The following is an 18,554-nucleotide window of genomic DNA, read 5'->3' as shown; positions in this document are numbered from 1 at the left end:
TACCAAATCTACAATTGATACAGGAATTAAACATGCTCTAATAGACAAAATTCAAACGTAAATTGTTCATTATTGACATGGCTATTAATTGGAAATGGATGAAACGACTCATAAAATCTCAATAAAAAATTTGAATCTTTCTTGATTTGAGCAAAACTCCAATAAAGAAAGTTTTAGAAATAACTTATAAAATCAATCACCCTTCCATGAATTCAAAATTTTGAAATTGAAAGTTTTGAATGACCGTAGTGGGTTTTAGAAATAAGTAAATACAAAATTTCAATCACCCTTCCATGAATTCCATCATCATTTCAGAAATTCAAACTTTAAAGACATCCAGCAAACGGAGAAATGAAATTCAGAAAGAAATGCCTCAAACAAACGAAAAGAATACCTAAAATAAAATACACACAAAAAATTACCAAAATGAAAGGACAAAAATAGTCATATCTTTCTTTGTATACTGATTCCATGTACATCAGAACATAGCTGCGATTCCAGATAAAAACAACATTCAATAGTCACCCCACCATGAACTCCCTTTTCATTACTAGAATTCGCACTTGCCCGTTAACACATGAAAATCCTGGTGGCAGGAAGCCATTTTCCTTTGGGGGTAAAATTGGAAAAGATTTGGCGGCATTCGTGAGACCAGGTATGGCTGAGTTTTAGAAGTCTTGGGCTTTTCTCCTTAGTTCATTTAGTTCTCTCTCAATCTCAGTATCTTGAAATGGAAATGCTGAGCTTGTACTCCGGGCAGCTGTTCTCCCAGGTGGAAGCTCTCCTTTCTATTTAGCCAAAAAAAAAAAAAAAAAAAAAACTAATTCTCAGTCCAAAAGAAGAGAAAAAAACAAGTATCTGATACATCCAAAATATATAGTGTAAACAAACAGCACAGCCACGAAATGATGATCCATTTGGTAGCCGTAGAAGTGGACTAAGAAAATAAAGTCAAGATATCAGAACACGACTTCACTGACCCACAGAATTGTGCAAATATTGAATTCAAAATGACCAGAACACGACTGCACACCCGCAAGGGAACCTGAATAGAACTATCATGCAAGACTTAAGGATCTAGTAGCAAGATGTCGAAAGCTAAATCATCCGTGACTTGTAACAGATAGTTCCGTGTTTTTTTCCTTGTTCCCCCGATCTGAGCACAGGATATCTATCCTCCTATATGTTTCGAAAAATGTACACACTAGTAGTTGCATACCAGAAATATACACAAGAACATACACTTGGCAATCTAAAGTCCATTACCTTTTTCAGCAATTACAGCTCAGAGTGAAGCCTTAACTGTATTTCTAGTGATTGTAAAAGCTGGTTCCAGAAACATCAAATATAAACTTGCCTAATTTGTATTTTTCCTTTTCGTTAGAAACAATTAAAAATTACAGCGGTTGTAACATCAATATAAATTGAAGACAGCCCAAAGAGAACATTTGGAACATTTTAATCCAGTTTGTGCAGCCGATTCAGGAACTGTTGAATCCAAGAAAAATTCTTGTTGATTCAAGTGTCCTCCTCCAAATGGTATCCTTGGTCTTGATCGTACCACATCAGAGTTGAGTTCTTTTCTTCGCCGGATGACTTCTTTACCCCAGGATTCTTCTCGGAGTATTAGAAAATTGCTCAAACTTCGCCGGGGGGTGGGGGGTCAAGTCAACCTTTGATTATGTGGTGAAACCTCTATGGTATAATAATTGGCATCCTTGGCCTTTTATTTTTAAAATTTTTGGGGAAAGTTGTTAGTACCTTGGCAAGTTAGTTTCATTAAGAAACCACCAAAAAGGGACTCAGGGGATACCCTTGAAAAATCCTCAACAAACACGGCACAGTAACTCAGCTAGAACACCAGAAAACAAAAACCAGAAGCCTATACAATCTCAACCAACCATAACAAATCCAAAGACAAAAGAACAAGCAGAACATAAACTGAAGTGAAAGCCAAACAAACACCCGTGCATGTCCCACAGTGGGTATTTGATTCAACGGCTGTGTTTGTTTGGGCAGACTTATTACTAAAGATAGTCTGCTGGTGTGGGGATTGGATGACAAATACTTCTTATTTACTATCTAATCAAGCGGCTGAAAATCATAATCACCTCTTCCTTTATTGTGCATACTCTCGTAGGGTGGTGTCAAAAGGTTTGGATAGACATCAGATTAGAAGAATGCCTGCTAAATGGAAATATGAACTGAGACGGGCTATACAGAATTTGAAGAGGAAAAGCTTCGGTGCAGCAAATTATAAGTTGGCTCTGGCAGCAGCGATTTTACCATACACAGATGGAGACTCTCCATTGGAGAGGAATGCCAGAATTTTGTTCAACAAATCGACTGACGCCCAAGCTGTGTTCCTTGGTTCAAGAGACGGATATCAGAGTCCAGAGATAGGATAATTCCCGGGATAAGGTGCATGATTCCCATCTCAATCGGCTCATGTGTCGTGTCTGGAGTATTTCTTTCGGACCTTAAAAGTAACACATCTTGTCATATAAGAATAGTATTGGTTAGCCTGATGTCTTTGTATACGTCTGTCAGCGCTGCTTGCATCTTGTCATATAAGAATAGTATTGGTTAGCCTGATGTGTTTCCTGCCTGTAGGATTCACCTTTTAGTGCAGGGGTATGGCCCTAGCAGTTGGAGTTGGCCTATGTTACATTGACAGGGGTGCGATACGAGATACAAGACCAAATTTGGATAGCGATACGGGGACATACTAAACAATAATTTCGGGACATATATATTTTTTATAAACATATATTTTCGTAACATGTATTTTTTTTTAGTATACGGGGATATACTAAAAAGAAACCCTAGCTGCCATCAAAATCATCCAGTGATCGCCGGAGGTCATTGAAGATCGCTGGAGATTGGCGAACTCGCATTCACTTGTTGAAGATTGAAAACATCTTATGGTGCTTCTTCTTCTTCGATCTGCTCTTCCACCATCTACTCACCTTCTATAAGGTACTTATCCTGTGGTCTTCTTTCTCTTTGAACCATCAGTTCTGGAAAGGGAGTGTCCGTAACCCGCACCCATGTCGTGTTGACAGGGATGCGTCAGCCAATAATGAGGATCCATGTAACATAGGAGTTGGTATGGTTTGTTGTATTTTTCTGGTATGAAATGTTAAATTCCCCCTCCCCCGAAAAAGAAAGAGAGAAAAAGGAATTGTTGGTGTAGCGCTTGATTGGCTAGAGTGCAGTTGCCTGCTTTAGAAGCCTCAAGTGAAGCCCAAGGCATGCGAGGAAGCCTTTTTGGTCCAATAGATAGGTTATATTGTTTATTAATTGCTTGCTGTCAAAGGTCAAAATAACACTTTTAATGGTTTATATACACTAGGTTGTGAGCTTATAAATAAGAAATCTTGTGTGCATACCGATGTTTTGGACTATCAATGAAGGAAGAATGGTAATGTGCACATAAATTGAATTGGGTCTCTAGGCCTGCCCTCTCTGATGCCATTTGGCTTTGATTTGGGGGCATGGTTTTGCAGGAAAACAGGTATAGGGGGCCATTGTTTTAGTGGTATTCTGAGCGCAGCCACTTTGTGCATATTGCCGAAGGTTAGGTCTGTCTCCAATCCTCCCCCACCCATACCCCCAATGATTGGGGACTATATGGGTTCTGTTATTGTTATAGTTGTGTGTTCCTGTCTCCTATTCCTTCCGTGTCACAAGTGAATAGTGATTCCTAAATTCATAGGTTAATTTAGCTTTAAGCTAGCACCAAGAACATAAAGCACTTCTGGGAAAGGGATGCTAAGCAGAGAATACCTTTTTGCTACCAGATAGTTCTTTCTTCAAATCCGCAAGATCGTCATCAACGGAAGATCCCTCCAGCAACGCAAACTGCAGAAGAAAGAAATGTTGGATGGGAAAGTTACTGAAAACATGTACAGCCATACTTGTTCTTGAAACTTTGTCAACGGGGGCCCATCAACATCAGGTACTACGACCAACAACTGTGGGTAGCTTCTGGGTTTTGTCTCTTTGTAAGCTTGTTTTCTTGAATGGAACTTTACCCAAATCCAAACAAAAAAGAACTGTGGATAGTACTAAGGGATTATGATGATGATCCTAAATCATTTCTCTCGCTCTTGTAGATCTCAGGTGATAGCAATACAGATAACTTAATCTTTCACATCGTCCCGGAATCAAATTCATTACCAAGACAACATCGTGCTACAATAAGCAGACGATTTGTAAAGTTGGACCAATATAGAGTATTATTATGTTGCCAGAGCAGAATGACAAAAAAATATTCATGTACCAACATTCATTTGATTGGGACACAAGGCTGACTTTGGTTTGGTTTGGAGCCACTTAGCCATAAGCAATGTAGGAAAAGTGGAAAACAATTCCACGCCAAAGAGAACCCCTCACACACTTACATTTCATAGTTTGGTTTATCCACACAAGGTACCTCATCCTTATTCCAGATCTATTTGCATGTTGTTGATTAAATTACAGCCTATAAAAGTCGTAAGCTGCTACCTTTCCTTCAAGATCGTCACTTGTTAGCTGGTTAAGTGCATCTGCCTGAGACTCCATTGCCAAAACTATATGGAAACAATCAAAAAACTTTCTCAGTGACACCATCATAGTTTCAGATTTACACCAACAAAATAAAAATGCTTACTCAATTTGACAAAAATATAAGTAAAATAATTTGATCTCAGCAATCTAAAATTCTCACAATAAAAAAAAAATATTTCAAGTCGAGAACCTTGAGCAAAACATAATCAACATCAGCTAATTATCAGTTCCTCCAAGCTCATCCACTAAAGGGAAAAAATAATAACTTAATTTGCATGAAGAGGTGTCAATTGCAATTTACAAAGAATCTACATCTACAGTAGGAAAAAAACCAATATGGAGACATTGCGAAAATCCAATGTTCCATATTTGTGTATCCAATTTGACAAATATTCAGCAAACTCAAATCAAATGCGACAATCAAAACAATAGGCAGCTCAAAATCTCTGGCATGTCATTTGTCCCCAGGGATTTCAAAATTTGAGAAGGTCCGATACTTCCCGTTTAAAAGAGGAATAACAGATCCCAAGAAACTTACGTTGGTCTGTTTAATTCAACCCGATGAAAATAGTATATCTACAAGTCTAGAAAAGAGGCTTTTTAGCATATAAGTGTTATTCACTGTTTCCGTTCAAAAACCTTCTCTCTTTGACAATCTATCAGGAAATTGCAGTAAAAAAATCCCAACAGGATGCAATATAATATATGTTTTGAATGAATAAACTAACGCGGGCTCTTTTGGAACAGATAATATTCTAAATGTGTGAATTGCCGGTCAAAAGCAACGGCTATACATCTGACACCTCCACAAAGAAATGAAAGAATCTTCATAGAAGTAGTGATCTTTCTGGAAAATTGTCCATGAAAGGAAAATTATGCCATATTTTTGCATTTTGATTATTCTTAGACATACCATAGCCCATACAGATGTTTCAAATATTCTTAACCTTACATACTTTTTCTTTTTCTAGAGTGAACGAGGTAGAGCAGTGCCAGGAGCTTGGGCGCACGATATGAGACAAGGTGGACAGTCAGAAAGAGATTTTCAAGGGGGAGTGGGGGAAGAGTTTATATCATTTGCCGGTTGAGATTCAGTATGTACTCCTATTAGGGAAGGAGATTTGAAAAAGTGGGGGAAGAGTTTAAGTGTAATTATGCGGATAAGGATTCAGTACGTACTCCTACTAGGAAGGAAGACTTGGGAGTGGGAAGTTTGAAATTCCATCCAAGCCTTTTCGGATAAGTGGTTGTGAAGATGTGCATGTTAGAGGGACAAATGGTGGAGGAAGGTTGTAGAGTTGAAGTAGGGGAGTGAGTGGGAGGGGTGGACTTCGCAAGAGGTGATTGTGTCTAATGGAGTAGGAGTTTGGAAAGGTTCAAGAAGGGATTGGACTTCGTGTAATAAACAAGCTTTGCGCTGGAGAGTGGAGAATGGTAGTCAAAGTCACTATTGGACACATGGATGGTGTAGGGAGGGGAGTCTAATGACTGCTTTCCCAGCCAGGTTGGTTGACGATAGGAATGTATCAGAGGGCTAGTTTTTATCCCCATGATACAAGATTGGGAATTGGATGAGTTGATGGCTATTCTTGAGATGCTTCATAGCTTGTTGAGCTTTGGGACTAGAGGATGAATTGATATGAAACATATCCACTTCGGAGTCTTCCCAGGTGAGGTCTTCTACCTACAGTTATGTGGAAGCCAGGACCAAGCATATCCACTCTTGATCTTTCCAGGTGAGGTCTTCTACCTAAAGTTACGTGGAAGCTGCGATACTCAACCCCTTAGAAAGGTATTTGTCATGCTCCAACAAAAGGTACTTTGTTTTGTCTGCTCTGTAGGGTAAGACCCTAGCTAGAGTTGGCAATTTTCAACCCAACCCATGAATCCGCCTATTTATAACCCGCCCATATTGTATTATGGGTTATGGGTCAACCCAAATTAACCCATATATATACGGGTTTAAAATGGGTTACAAATGGCTTGGACCATGGGTGATCAAATACATAATAGAAGGGTGATGAAAAAACACAAGAAAACGAGACCCACTTCTCACCCCAATTGGGACGTCTCTCTTGGAATTGATCTCCCCTTTTCTTTCTCTCTCCTCCCACCTCCAGCAGCCTTGAGACCCACTTCTTATTTCAAATCGAGATTGCTTTGATGCATGCATAATTGATTCAATTCTGATTTGATTCACTGAGTGATGCTTACAAGGTGTTTGACGAAATTCCTTAAACCAATTCTTTAATTTCTGGGTACGTGCATTCTGGGCAATTCCAAATAACATTGGGTTTGTTTCTTCATTTGGATAGGTCCCGAAAGAAAAGGGAAAAACCAAATCCAATTTGGTCTTCACTCCTCACTCACTCAACGGAACCGTGGGTATCAAAATCCCCAATTACCAGGTATTTGGTTTCTGCTTCAAAAATTAGATTTTGGGTGTTGAAATTGAAGTGTAGATATGAATTTGTAAGCAAGTTTCAGTGGAAGAAAATAAAAGGCTTGGTTATTCAGACACATTGCTATGCCGTTATATTAGTAAAGGGGAGAAAAGAAAAGAAAACGGGTCAAGTCGGGTTTGGGTACGACTTGGCGCATATTTGACCCATCCAAATTCAACTTGCCTAATATTGACCCGTATCCAAACGGCCTTTATTCAACCCACGACCCATTTAAACCCGCCCATTTGCCACCTCTAATCCTAGCCATTTGTTGGGCCCGGTGTGCCCCCATGGATTTGGTTACACAATGCCACTCCCTGCAACTGCTCTAAAAACAGACTTGCGGGTGCGATGTCGAATGCCATAAAAAACTTACTTGAAACCCTTCCTACCACCAATTGGTTTTACGAGAGATGGTGGAAAAGCAGTCCGACACAATGGATGACTTGATTCGTAGAATAAGATTATACTCCCTCCGTCTCAATTTAATAGTCCCTCGTTCTATTCTAATCGAATAAAAAACTAGTTATATGTTTAAATTGGTAATGAATTTTATATTCAATATGAATCTTGTTTGATAGATCTCGATTACTTCTATAGTATAATGTTTTTAAAATCACATAAAGTGTTATAAATTACAAGATATAATCAATAGAAAAATAGCACGAACACCCAAAAGGGACTATTAAATTGGGACGGAGGGATTAGTAAACTGGTAATGTAAGTGCAAGAGGATTGAGAGTCAGTTGCTCCCTCTTCATTGCTCAGTGGCATGAGAGTTCTGAATTTACGTCCTTTCTCAGTTTGGTGTGGTTGGGTGCAACAGCAAGGGTGATGGAGTGTGATACTGTAGGTATCGCACTGCTGTAGAGGCAAAAGGAGGAAGTGCGTTTGGTTGATGATCCCTATCTGCCTTGTGTGGTTTTTGCAGAAGAAAGAAACTGGCGGCACTTCGACAGCATAGAGAATTGTTTGTATAGCCTTGAACGTACTTGTGTAATCTTTTGACAGTTCGCATGCAAAGGAAGGTTGTCCCGCTTTAGACCAATTTTTACATGTGTATAGCTTTTGACATACAAGGTTGGAGAATGGGCCTTTTTAGATTGACAGCCATCTTTTTGTATTCAGGTGGTGTTCCCTTTATGCCCTCCTCTTATGGATTCAAATATTTATTTTTTGCTCACCGAAAGAAAAAGAAGATGCAAATAGATGCGCAAGCAAGGCCCACAATATTTTCTGCTGAGCTACTCCAGAAGCGTTAAGGCAATATATGCCTTGTAGAAACACGAGATTATTCAATGTTCCACACTTGATGTTTAGTAATTACCATCGTCAGAGTATCCAAATTAAATTACTGAATATAACATATCAAACATAAACCTTACCTAACAAACATTTATCTAACAGTTTGACTTTGCACTGACGCACAAATATCACTCACGTAAATAAATGGAAGGAAACAAGTATCCATTTGGTAGCATGTTCATAAAGAAGATGTATCGTGGGTCAAACAGTTGCAATGCCGTTTTATTGCTAAATGTCAACTAGTATCCTAAATATATCCTTTCTGAGTTCATCTGATTTTTTTTTTTTGGCTTTTCTTTTCTAGACATCTATTTTCTTGCCTTGCATGCATATCTTCTATGTTATATGCTGGCTGTTATCTTTAATACTTAAAAGAGTCATCTAATGTGGAGTTTTGCTAGTAAGCCCAGTCGGCATCGGAGGTGGTTAACGGTCCCAGAGTGATGGTTAGGCACATTTTGTACAAGGAAAGCTCTTCTCGTAGAGATTAAGTTCACAAGCGGAACATCCATGAACAGGTTTACTGCTTGGGTAAGCTAGGGCTACAAGCATTTTATCAACCCAAAGAAAAAATGACCAAAGAAAAGAGAAGAGACCAGTTTACTAGCTAAAGAATATGTGCGGAAATTCCCCTTCTACAAGTACAAGAAGGGACATGAAGTGTATAATTGGGGAGAGAGCAAGAATTGATCTCAACCAGAATAAAAAACAGAAAACGAAAAGAAAGAAAAATACAAAAACAGAAGAACAACATATCTAACCTTTTTCCTCCATCTTTTCAAAAGCTGAAAGAGCACTACTGGTGTTCACATTTCCTAGCATTTCGCTCACTTTGGTGGCAGTCCTAAAAGGGATATTCTAAGTAAGAACGAACAGTTTTGCAAAATGTCTACTAAAGCTATTTTTTTTATTCTAAAGACCTAAAAGTAAATAAAGGATAGAGGTTAAGAACAAACTTGGCAGATTGAGCCCGTGCTTTTAGGGTATCTTTCTTTGACCTTGCCTCCTGTATCTTGCTTTCCAGAAGCTGTCAATAGCAACACCAGAACCAGTCAAACACAACTCCACTAGTTTACAGGTTTTCTACCCATACTTGCGACATTGATGGGAGTAAATTAATAAATGATAAAACAGCATGGTTTACCCTACTCTAAACTTTGCTGAGGCATTTTAAGCCATTCTGACTATGTATAATGTACTAAAATACCCCAAAAAACCTCACAAGCAAGAAGAGGTGGGAAAGGTATCATGTTTTCATGTCCCAAAAAGAGAGAGATCTACCCGTGTATTGGAGACTAGATTATCAACAATAGCCTTTTGCTGATCAAGTTGAGCCTTCAAACCATTTGCATTGTCCTGAATAGTCCAAGATAAGTTCAATTAATTGAAAGCATGGATGATTATATTTCAGAAAAAAGAAAAAAGAAAATGAAAAACAGCCTGGTGGCATAGTCGCAGGGATCTTTCATTTACTTCCTCATTTCCTCTAATAGAAACACTAATCAAGAACCAATCAACAGAATCAAACCAGGCATGTTCCAAACCCTCAAAACACAGCTCTACCGGTTGCACTTTGAAGATAGATATGGGAAAATACACCAAAAAGTACAATAAAAGTCACTTTCTATGTACTTTGCAACAAATATAAAAAATCTCCTTTACAATGTTCCATCAATCTTGACAAACCACCAAGACAAAACCATCTGCCCTTTCTCCCTACCGCAATCAAAAATTGCCTCTGTAATTTCCCTATCCTCAAATGGCTCTACAATAAAATAACCAACTAGATTTGCAGCTTGCAATCCGAAATAAGTCCAAACCCTCTGCCCTGGTATAATTTTCCTTCCAGAAGAATCCCATCCAGGTTTGAAAGGAACAATCTCAATAAGACGATCATCCTCTAGCCGTCCTGAACCAATCTCAGTTAGCAAATTGTCATTGGAAGAACTTACCATATGAAGAACTGATCTTTCCATCAAAGTTGCATAAATTGGGTTTTAGCAACAACCTATAGATGTAGGACAGGACTGAAACAGGGCTAAGGATGATCAAACACAATTGACAGGGGTGTTTTGGGGCTGTGAACTGTAACAGTAGATACAAGAGAAGTCAAGGCATCACACCTAGGCCTTCTTTAGCAACACACTAAAGAATTCGATTGCATCACACAATCTTTGAAAGCTTAACGCTGCCAGAACTTTTCTATATTCACCCATTCATATACCAAATTAAGGCTTGGGCTTTAGAACCATCCCGTCCACGCCTTTATACACTTTTACTGGGCGCTGCCATCACCCATGTGGAATGGATCACGAACACAAAGCTTAAGGTTTTCGATAACTCAGGTGTCTAGGTCAGCTTAACGCAACTCGACTAATCCTGGGGATCAATTCCACCGTTGACATACATTGGCTACCTAAACGAGACAGCATCATGTGATGTTCTTCCTCTCAAGCTTTTTCATATAGTGAACCAATGGCCAGATATACACAGAAGTCTTTTTGGTCCAATATGTCTCTTTCATAGTTTTATCATCCTATGTATTAGCAAGAGGAGTTTTTTAATAGTTAATTAGATTACTTTTACCTTCTATTTGAATAAGGGTTGGTAGACTATAAGTAAGAGGGACAATGCTATAATCACCAAACTTTTATCAATAAAATTGAGAGTGTTTTGAGAATCAGGGATGCAGCCCTTTGTGTGCTTCTACTCTTTCTCTTCCAGTGGCGAATGCTACTTGGGAACTACAATTAAGAGTCTGTTCTTGAGCTTTCACGCTAGCATGGAAGAACTTTCACAAGAGCATGTCTGGATGTAATGCAGTATGAGAAATCAGTTTTACAAAAGCCACTTTATATCTGTATGTGTCTATGTATATCGTATCTCTCTATGTGTGCACACAGAGATTCACAAGAAACAGTGATGTCTGTCAATGGGATTTGACAAGAAGAAAAAAGAGAAACGAAAAAAGCCTACATGGTCGAGGTTCTTAGTATCATAACTTGAGGCAGTCCCAACAAAGGTGTTTACAAGAAGATCAAAACTTCATAGGTGTAGAGAAAGTCAACTTGCTGAATTGGGAGGAAATCAGATGGGGTTGGAAAGTGGTGGAGTCCGTTCTGGGGTTGTTGATTAAAAAAAAAGTGTTTCGGGCCCCATGCAAACTCAGGAAATGTTTTTGTTATGCATTTCTATATCATAAAGGTAGTTCTGAGACCGTGAGGTAACACAGAGAAAAAAAAAATGCAATCAATGAGAAATATATGCATCATGTAACCATCTTAAACATTTATACCCATGAATTCACTAGAATTCTCCTGTAAAATCAAAACCTCATAACAGATTTACTTATGCAGCCTCCCAGAAGAAAGACTTACAGCATAAGCTTTTCGCCGTTTAAGAGCTTCGCGAGCAAGATCCTCTTCTCCCTTCCCAAGAGCAAGTTGTGCTCTTTTATACCTATCATCCAATAAAGGATAAAACCAACAGCATTGCGAACAACTTTTAAAGCATTCCATCTAAAGCTTGCAATTACCAATCTTCAGAAGCCTGTTGCGCAGTTCTGTATTTATTTTCCAACTGTTTCTGAGATGCCAGAACCTTCAAAGAACAAAAATACGTTAAAAAATAGCCCTGCATCTCTAGATTACTCTCTAAACTCCAATAGCCAAATATTCAATGAGATCTCCTCTGATTTTTAGAAGATACCAATATAACAAAGTTTTTTTTTCATTATTATTGAACAGAGATCTTTTTACAGGTAAGAGGGAAAAAAGGGTTAAAGAAACTCAAGATGAGGCACACCTGTGCTGTAGCTTGACGCATCTTTGTAAGATCATCATTCATTTCAAGGACACTTTGTTCTAAGATCTTCTCTGGGTCTTCAAAAGAGCTTATAATTGCATTTGCATATGACTAAAGATGTATTGATTGTAAGAAGCAAAAAAAAAAAAAACAATTTAGCACAGTTCCAATCAGATAATATACAAGCCATGGCGCTAAGAATAAAAAATTAAGATATGTAATAACCTTGATGACTCTAGCAAATCGATCAAAAAGGTTGTTTTGAACATGGAAAGAACCCCCGCCATGACCATTACATCTGGATCTACGGGAGCGAGAGAGATGTACCCCTGAAAATTTTAAAGCTCCCACTACAAGAAAATTAAATACTTAAGGGAAGGAATCTTTCGACTTCGAGAATAAGACGTCCCGGAAACAAAAACATCAAAAGATAATACTAACAAAAACACACAAGGAACATAGCATTATCACAATCCTATGGAATTGCATTTTGATAAGGGTGCATCCTCATCACAAGAACTCAAAATTATGGAATATGAACAAGTGGTTAAATTAGTTGCACCTTAAAAATTACAATCATAAGGCCAAATATCCAAAATAGAGTATTAATTCCAATTATAGATTATCAGATATGGATAAAGGTGTTGTTTGATAGAACTGGAAATTGAAAAATGAACACTAAAAACAGAATAAATACTAAAATCAAGGTTGAATTTTTTAAACTAAGAAGTTGTTTTGATGGCGCGGCCGAATAATCCTCTTTGGAAGCCTCGGGTCAAGTCATGTGGGAATAAACCTTTTTGGTCCAATAATTGTGCTTCGTAGTTAAGTTATTTGTTGTATTAAAGTTATTTATTTAATTGTAGGATAGGATTTGTTTAGCTTAAAGATAGGGATAGGATTTGAGCAGTTTGTTGCTAGGTTGAGTTTTGTTAGTCTATAAATAAGATGATTTAGATTGTAATTATCAGCCTTTAATTAATGAAAACAGGAGTTGTTTGAAGTTAGGGCTGGGGCCTTTGTGTGTTTTCCCTCTCTACTCTTCTCTCCCTCACTGTCCTGCATCATGATTGATTAAAATAATTAGAGCTGAATTGAAACCAATGGTTTAATACAAGACAAAAGAAGTTTAATTGGTTGCTCCATACAACATTTTTATGGCCGATGTGGGTTTATGGTGGTTGTATAGTGGCGGCATGGAGGTGGCAAGGGAGGGGTGGTGACTGCTTCCGGTGGTGTTGGAGAGATGTGGCAATGCAAAACAAAAGAATTTTAATTTGTTGCCCCTTACAATACTTTAGTGGCAGATGTGTGTTTGTGATGGCAGTACGGTGTCAGCATGGAGGTGGCAATGGAGGGGTGGTGACTGCTTGTGGTGGTGTTGTGGAGAGATGTTTTTGTTAAAAGCTTTCTTTACCTCCACTATGCAGTTATTGTAAATCAAAGGTAAATCAAGAGAAGGAAAGCTTCTTCACTAAACACAGAAACCGTGATCGACGAATCATCTTTGCCCCCAAAATTGGCTTCTGTAAGCTGGAAAACGCTAGGTACAGGACGCCCCAAAGCCTTGATTGGCCATGCCCGTTCCCATACCAACCCCTTTTGGACTGGTCGTGAGGGTCTAATGAGTCATGCACACCACACGGACCTCAAAAACAATTGGCCTCTTGAGAAGTCCCATTAGCTTGACCTCAGTTGCTCAAAGCGGGAGCAGAGGCGGGGGAGTGGAAGATCATACAAGCTTCTCATTTGGAAACGCAGGGGCATTAGGATTAATTTATGCAAAAGATATGTGATTCATACTCCCTCCGCTCCAAAATGTTTGTCCGGTCCAATGAGTTCAAACTTTTTAAAGAAAAATTCAAACATTTTTCAACAATTTACTAGAGACCAATGAGTTCTTTCAATCTATGAAAAAAGTTTGAATTTTTTTCCCTTGAAGAAAATATATTATTTTTAAGTCCACATTTTGCGGACCGGACAAACATTTTGGAAAGGAGGTAGTACGTAATACAAGAAACTACTACATTTCGTCTTACTTGGTCTTTTACTTGTGCTTATTTTGGGATATGTATGCCTAAGACGTTCTATCCTAGTTGGGAGCGGGTTTCTTTTGCGATGGGAGAGAGGATCCTAGGAGAGTCTGACTTTAGAGCACAAGAGCAACGTCCTTACGTGGATTCACCACCCCGATAGGAGGATCCTACAACTAAGAGACTTATCCCTTCCATAGCAACCCATTTCCTATTACCTACTAACAAAATGTTTCACAAATCCAACCATTCTGAGACCGAGGTCTCCCTATGACTTTGGGAAGAGTAACTACCACGGATCAGTCCAACCCTCAACTGTCCCCGTTCTACCCCCAAATTTTGAACCCACTTGTTTTGTTAGTAGCGCCAATGATCAAATGCCCACCTTCCATATGGAGCCATTCCCTCTGCCCACCAGCCATGACCAGCTATTACCCATCTCTTGCTAAAAAAATTCAAATTTTGGGTTGTATGTTCTCTTGCCAAACGTCCTCCATGCATCCACCATCAGACCCTCTATTGAACTGACACCTAGGGAAACAAATTTAATACAGTATCTCGACACAGCCGTCTTCAGGCTCCCACCTTAGAAGCTCTCTGTACATTCTCCCACAAACTCCTTCTATACTCAAATCGAAGTGATGACTTCATCCAAACAAGTATCAAAATTCTCCAGTTCCCCGCTTCACCAGGATTCAGTTGTTTCTTATGCACTGGCAAAATTTCAACCGCTTCATGGGAAACAAGTGGAAATTTGATTAGATTTTTGGGTGACTAAGAAGCATGTAGCCCCAAAAAAAAAAAAAAAAAGATAGAGGGAATAAGGATGTCAAGAAGGATGAGTATGGTGATAAAGAAATAAAGGCATTTAGGGTAAGATGGATGTGGCACAATAGAAAATAAAATGAGGACACCGGTGAATGGGTTACACTTACCACCATCTCTGATACAGCGAAGGGACTAAGCAGCCAAGAGGGAATGATTTCCATCCAATATTGGTCGATGCAATGGTTAGGAGTGATATGGTATGGTACATGGGAGCTCTAAGGGCAAGGGAAACCAAAATGGACATTATAGGCGATCTTTCGAAAAGACCAAAGTTTCTGGATATCGCAGAACACAATGTTCTCGATAAAACTCAACAAAGACAACAGATTCATGTATTTGACCCTAATTAATTAGGACTTAAGGCTCGGATTGGTTTGGTTAAAGCTAATCAAAACAGGTAAGGGATTGGCATATGGGTGACTATGTGCAGTATATCCGATTTAGGTTAGGGTTCTAAATTGGCCTAATTATCTTTAATGGAATTAGAATTAGTTAACACATGTAACTTATGTTAGATGAATATTGAAATTTGAAAAAACTTAGTAGGATAGTAGGATAGAACAAATTCTACTAAAACCGTTTCCATCATGAATTGAAGTTTGGAGTTGAGTTCATATATTTAGATTGTTTGATAATCCAATTCAACACTTAAAATTGAAATGGTTAATCGCTAATTAATCACGTTGCAGCTTAATCAATTAACACTTGGTATCTATCGGTGTTTGTTTAAGTCACTTCGAAGTTTGTGGCTTTTAAAACACTGGCTACGAATCTATGAAAATTAAGTAGCTTAGGAGAAATGCAATGAGCAAAAATGAAAGCATCAACACAGTTTGCAACAAGAATTAACACTACTAAAACAGTCAAAACTGGGAATTGGCATCAATCCGGAAAGAAAGCGACAATTAAAAACTTTATCCACATAGATACAAACACCAATAGATACTTTCAATGTAAATATATTGCATAGGTGATATAAATATATTTCGGTGATGTAACCCTTGGTTATAAATACTTGATACACGCAGCTGCCGATGTACCTTTTACTCTCTTCATTCGAACTACAAAGTGGTGTGAGGCGTGAACGTCCTCAACTACACACTCGAGGAGCCACGTATAGTTTCATGCGCCTTGCGTTCTTGTGTTCTGTTCTTGATGATTATTCTCCGTGCGTGTGTTTGTTGGTTCGGCCGAATTCTCAACAGATACAAACACCGATACATACTTTATGAATACATAGATATACTGCATAGGTGCTAACTATTACTGCGTCCAGTAACTAAGAACCAGACCTCCCTTTGGGCCAACCATTCCGGGTTCGACTCCTATGGACAGGAGGTTGGGCCTTGTAGTAATCTAACATATACAAACATCCTATCATCTAGCAATAAAAAAAAAAGTAAGTGCGTACCTTGAGGGGCAAAGAAAGAAGTTTTGAGACGTGAAGCCCTAACGAAAACAGGCCTGTTACATGAAGCAGAGGGAGCGGAACCCATGCTTATTAATCTCGTCGAAATGGGTGCCTTGATAGCCGCCATCTATCTACTTCTGATTGAGAATGAAACCCCAAGTTTCTAAGTCGAAATACCGCAGACTTCCTAACCAGAGAGAGAGAGAGAGAGAGAGATGATGATGATCAATGGTCGACGATTTTCACTTGGGTTTTCTTCTGGGCGAGTTCAAGGGGGTTCCTTGGGAGTAACTTTTTTTCCCTTCTAAATTTTTCTGGTTTGTTCTTGTTTGTGGTCACAGGCGAAGGGAGACGATGATGTGGGGTTTTTTCCGTATTCAATTCATGCGAGTTTTTGGCTGAAATGGCCATAATTTGTAATCAAATTGGAGAAATACAATCTTTTGAAACGTATTGTAAAAATAGGCCATCACGCCTTTTTAAAACGCGTTATAGCGATTAGGTGCCATGTGGCCACGGTTTGGTTGCCACGTAGGAATCACGCCGTTTGCCACAATAGCACCTTTTGAAAAAGAGTGATAGTTCTAACTCAAATAGCGCTTTTTCAAAATGAGCTATATTTCTGTCTTTTTCATATTTTAACTCTAATAGCTTCTTTTCAAAAGGAGCTATAATTCTGACCATAATCACCCTAATAGCTCCTTTTCAAAAGAAGCTATTATAATTCTGTTGAAAATACGCAATATGCATTCTGTATTTTCCACAACTGAATCTTAAAAGTGGAAAATACTCTGTTCGCACGTTATTGCGGTTTGCAACAAAATGCATATTGACCCTCTTGATTACTTTGGTAAATATTGGACGGTCGACACAACAATTGCCATGTATAGATCTCTCTCATTTCAAGTCACTGCCTGACCAAGCCTATTGGCCGCCATACGATGGGCCAAGAATTCTTCCAGACAAAGAACGTCTCCGCGGCCGAGGCCGCCCGAAAGTGAATCGAATCCGAAATGAGATGGATGATTTGATTGAGCACCAACCGCCACAGACGTGCTCAAAGTGTGGTCAACAAGGTCACAACAAGAGAAGATGTGGAAAATGAAATTCAAATTACATGTCATGTGAAATGATGTTTTTATATGAAAAGTTTGTACTCAACAAGTCTTTTATGTTAATCAATGTACTCGTGAACTCTTTTATATCCAAATTTTTTCCAAATTAATAGTAATTCTAATTTTTTTAACACGAATCGTGAGAATTTTTAATATCTTTTTGTTTTCAATCTTTTAATAATATCTTTGGTGATAACAAATTCTTACATTTTGTGTAACAAAAATTGGGATGTTACATAAACCATTTTCGAGATTGTGTTATCAGGGTCAGAATTATAGCTCCTTTTGAAAAGGAGCTATTAGGGTGATTAGGGTCAGAATTATAGCTCCATTTCAAAAGGAACTTATTAGAGTTAAAATATGAAAAAGACGCTATTAGGGATTAGGGTTTAGAAATATAGCTCATTTTGAAAAGGCGCTATTTGGGTTTAGAAATATAGCTCCTTTTGAAAAGGCGCTATGAAATATAGCTCCTTTTGAAAATGCGAACTATCACTTCTTTTCAAAAGGCGCTATTATGGCAAACGGCGTGATTCCTACGTGGCAACCAAACCGTGGCCACATGGCACCTAACCGCTATAACGCGTTTTGAAAAGGCGCGATGGCCTATTTTTACAATACGTTTCAAAAGATGGGTATTTCTCCAATTTGATTACAAATTATGGCCATTTCGGCCAAAAACTCCAATTCATACACCCAAACGAGCAAATACTGCGGACGGCGGTGACAACTGTCCACATGAGGTGTGCTATATGTAAATACACATTCGTGTACAAATATTGCATGGAAGGCCAGGGTTCGATTATAAACGCATTTTAGGCCCGTTTTGAGTTCTACAAAAATAATCTGAATCGCTCATTTTATTTAAAATAATTTTGTTTAAGGTTCTTGTTAAAAAATCAACTTTATCGTATATTGGTAGAAGCATTTACAAAACATCCGACTTTGCTTCAAAATTCAGGCCTATATTCTGAAGCAAAGTTGGATGTTTCATAGACGCGCTTTTACCTGTATGCGAAAAAGTTGATTTATTTTAGGAACTCTAAGAAAATCATTTTTGGGA

The 18,554-nt window shown here is 38.5% G+C and overlaps 1 protein-coding gene and 1 non-coding gene across 2 annotated transcripts; one reads left to right on the top strand and one right to left on the bottom strand.

The window, feature by feature from the left end:
• Positions 1–418: 418 nt before the first annotated feature.
• LOC131327244 (probable membrane-associated 30 kDa protein, chloroplastic) lies at positions 419–16,700 on the bottom strand. Its single transcript, XM_058360297.1, has 11 exons — positions 16,377–16,700; positions 12,330–12,454; positions 12,105–12,215; positions 11,836–11,900; positions 11,678–11,759; positions 9,582–9,656; positions 9,257–9,327; positions 9,062–9,144; positions 4,510–4,574; positions 3,790–3,864; positions 419–788 (listed from the first exon to the last, which is right to left on the bottom strand). The coding sequence occupies exons 1-11, from the start codon at positions 16,501–16,503 to the stop codon at positions 669–671; spliced, it is 999 nt and encodes a 332-aa protein (XP_058216280.1). The 5' UTR covers positions 16,504–16,700; the 3' UTR covers positions 419–668.
• LOC131328120 (small nucleolar RNA snoR100) lies at positions 3,409–3,516 on the top strand. The gene has a single exon (XR_009200401.1). It is a non-coding gene; the product is annotated as a small nucleolar RNA snoR100 (small nucleolar RNA).
• Positions 16,701–18,554: the final 1,854 nt, after the last annotated feature.

This window comes from Rhododendron vialii, chromosome 5a (assembly GCF_030253575.1).
Source record: "Rhododendron vialii isolate Sample 1 chromosome 5a, ASM3025357v1".
NCBI lineage: Eukaryota > Viridiplantae > Streptophyta > Magnoliopsida > Ericales > Ericaceae > Rhododendron > Rhododendron vialii.
The sequence above is the reverse complement of the archived record's forward strand: the minus strand, read 5'-3'. Positions and strand labels throughout refer to the sequence as shown.

Coding starts and splice junctions, on each gene's coding strand:
- LOC131327244 (XM_058360297.1), bottom strand. CDS start 16,503: ATGGCGGCTATCAAGGCACCCATTTCGACGAGATTAATAAGCATGGGT. Junction 9,145..9,256: donor GCACGGGCTCAATCTGCCAA/GTTTGTTCTTAA, acceptor TATCCCTTTTAG/GACTGCCACCAAAGTGAGCG. Junction 3,865..4,509: donor GTGACGATCTTGAAGGAAAG/GTAGCAGCTTAC, acceptor TTTCTTCTGCAG/TTTGCGTTGCTGGAGGGATC.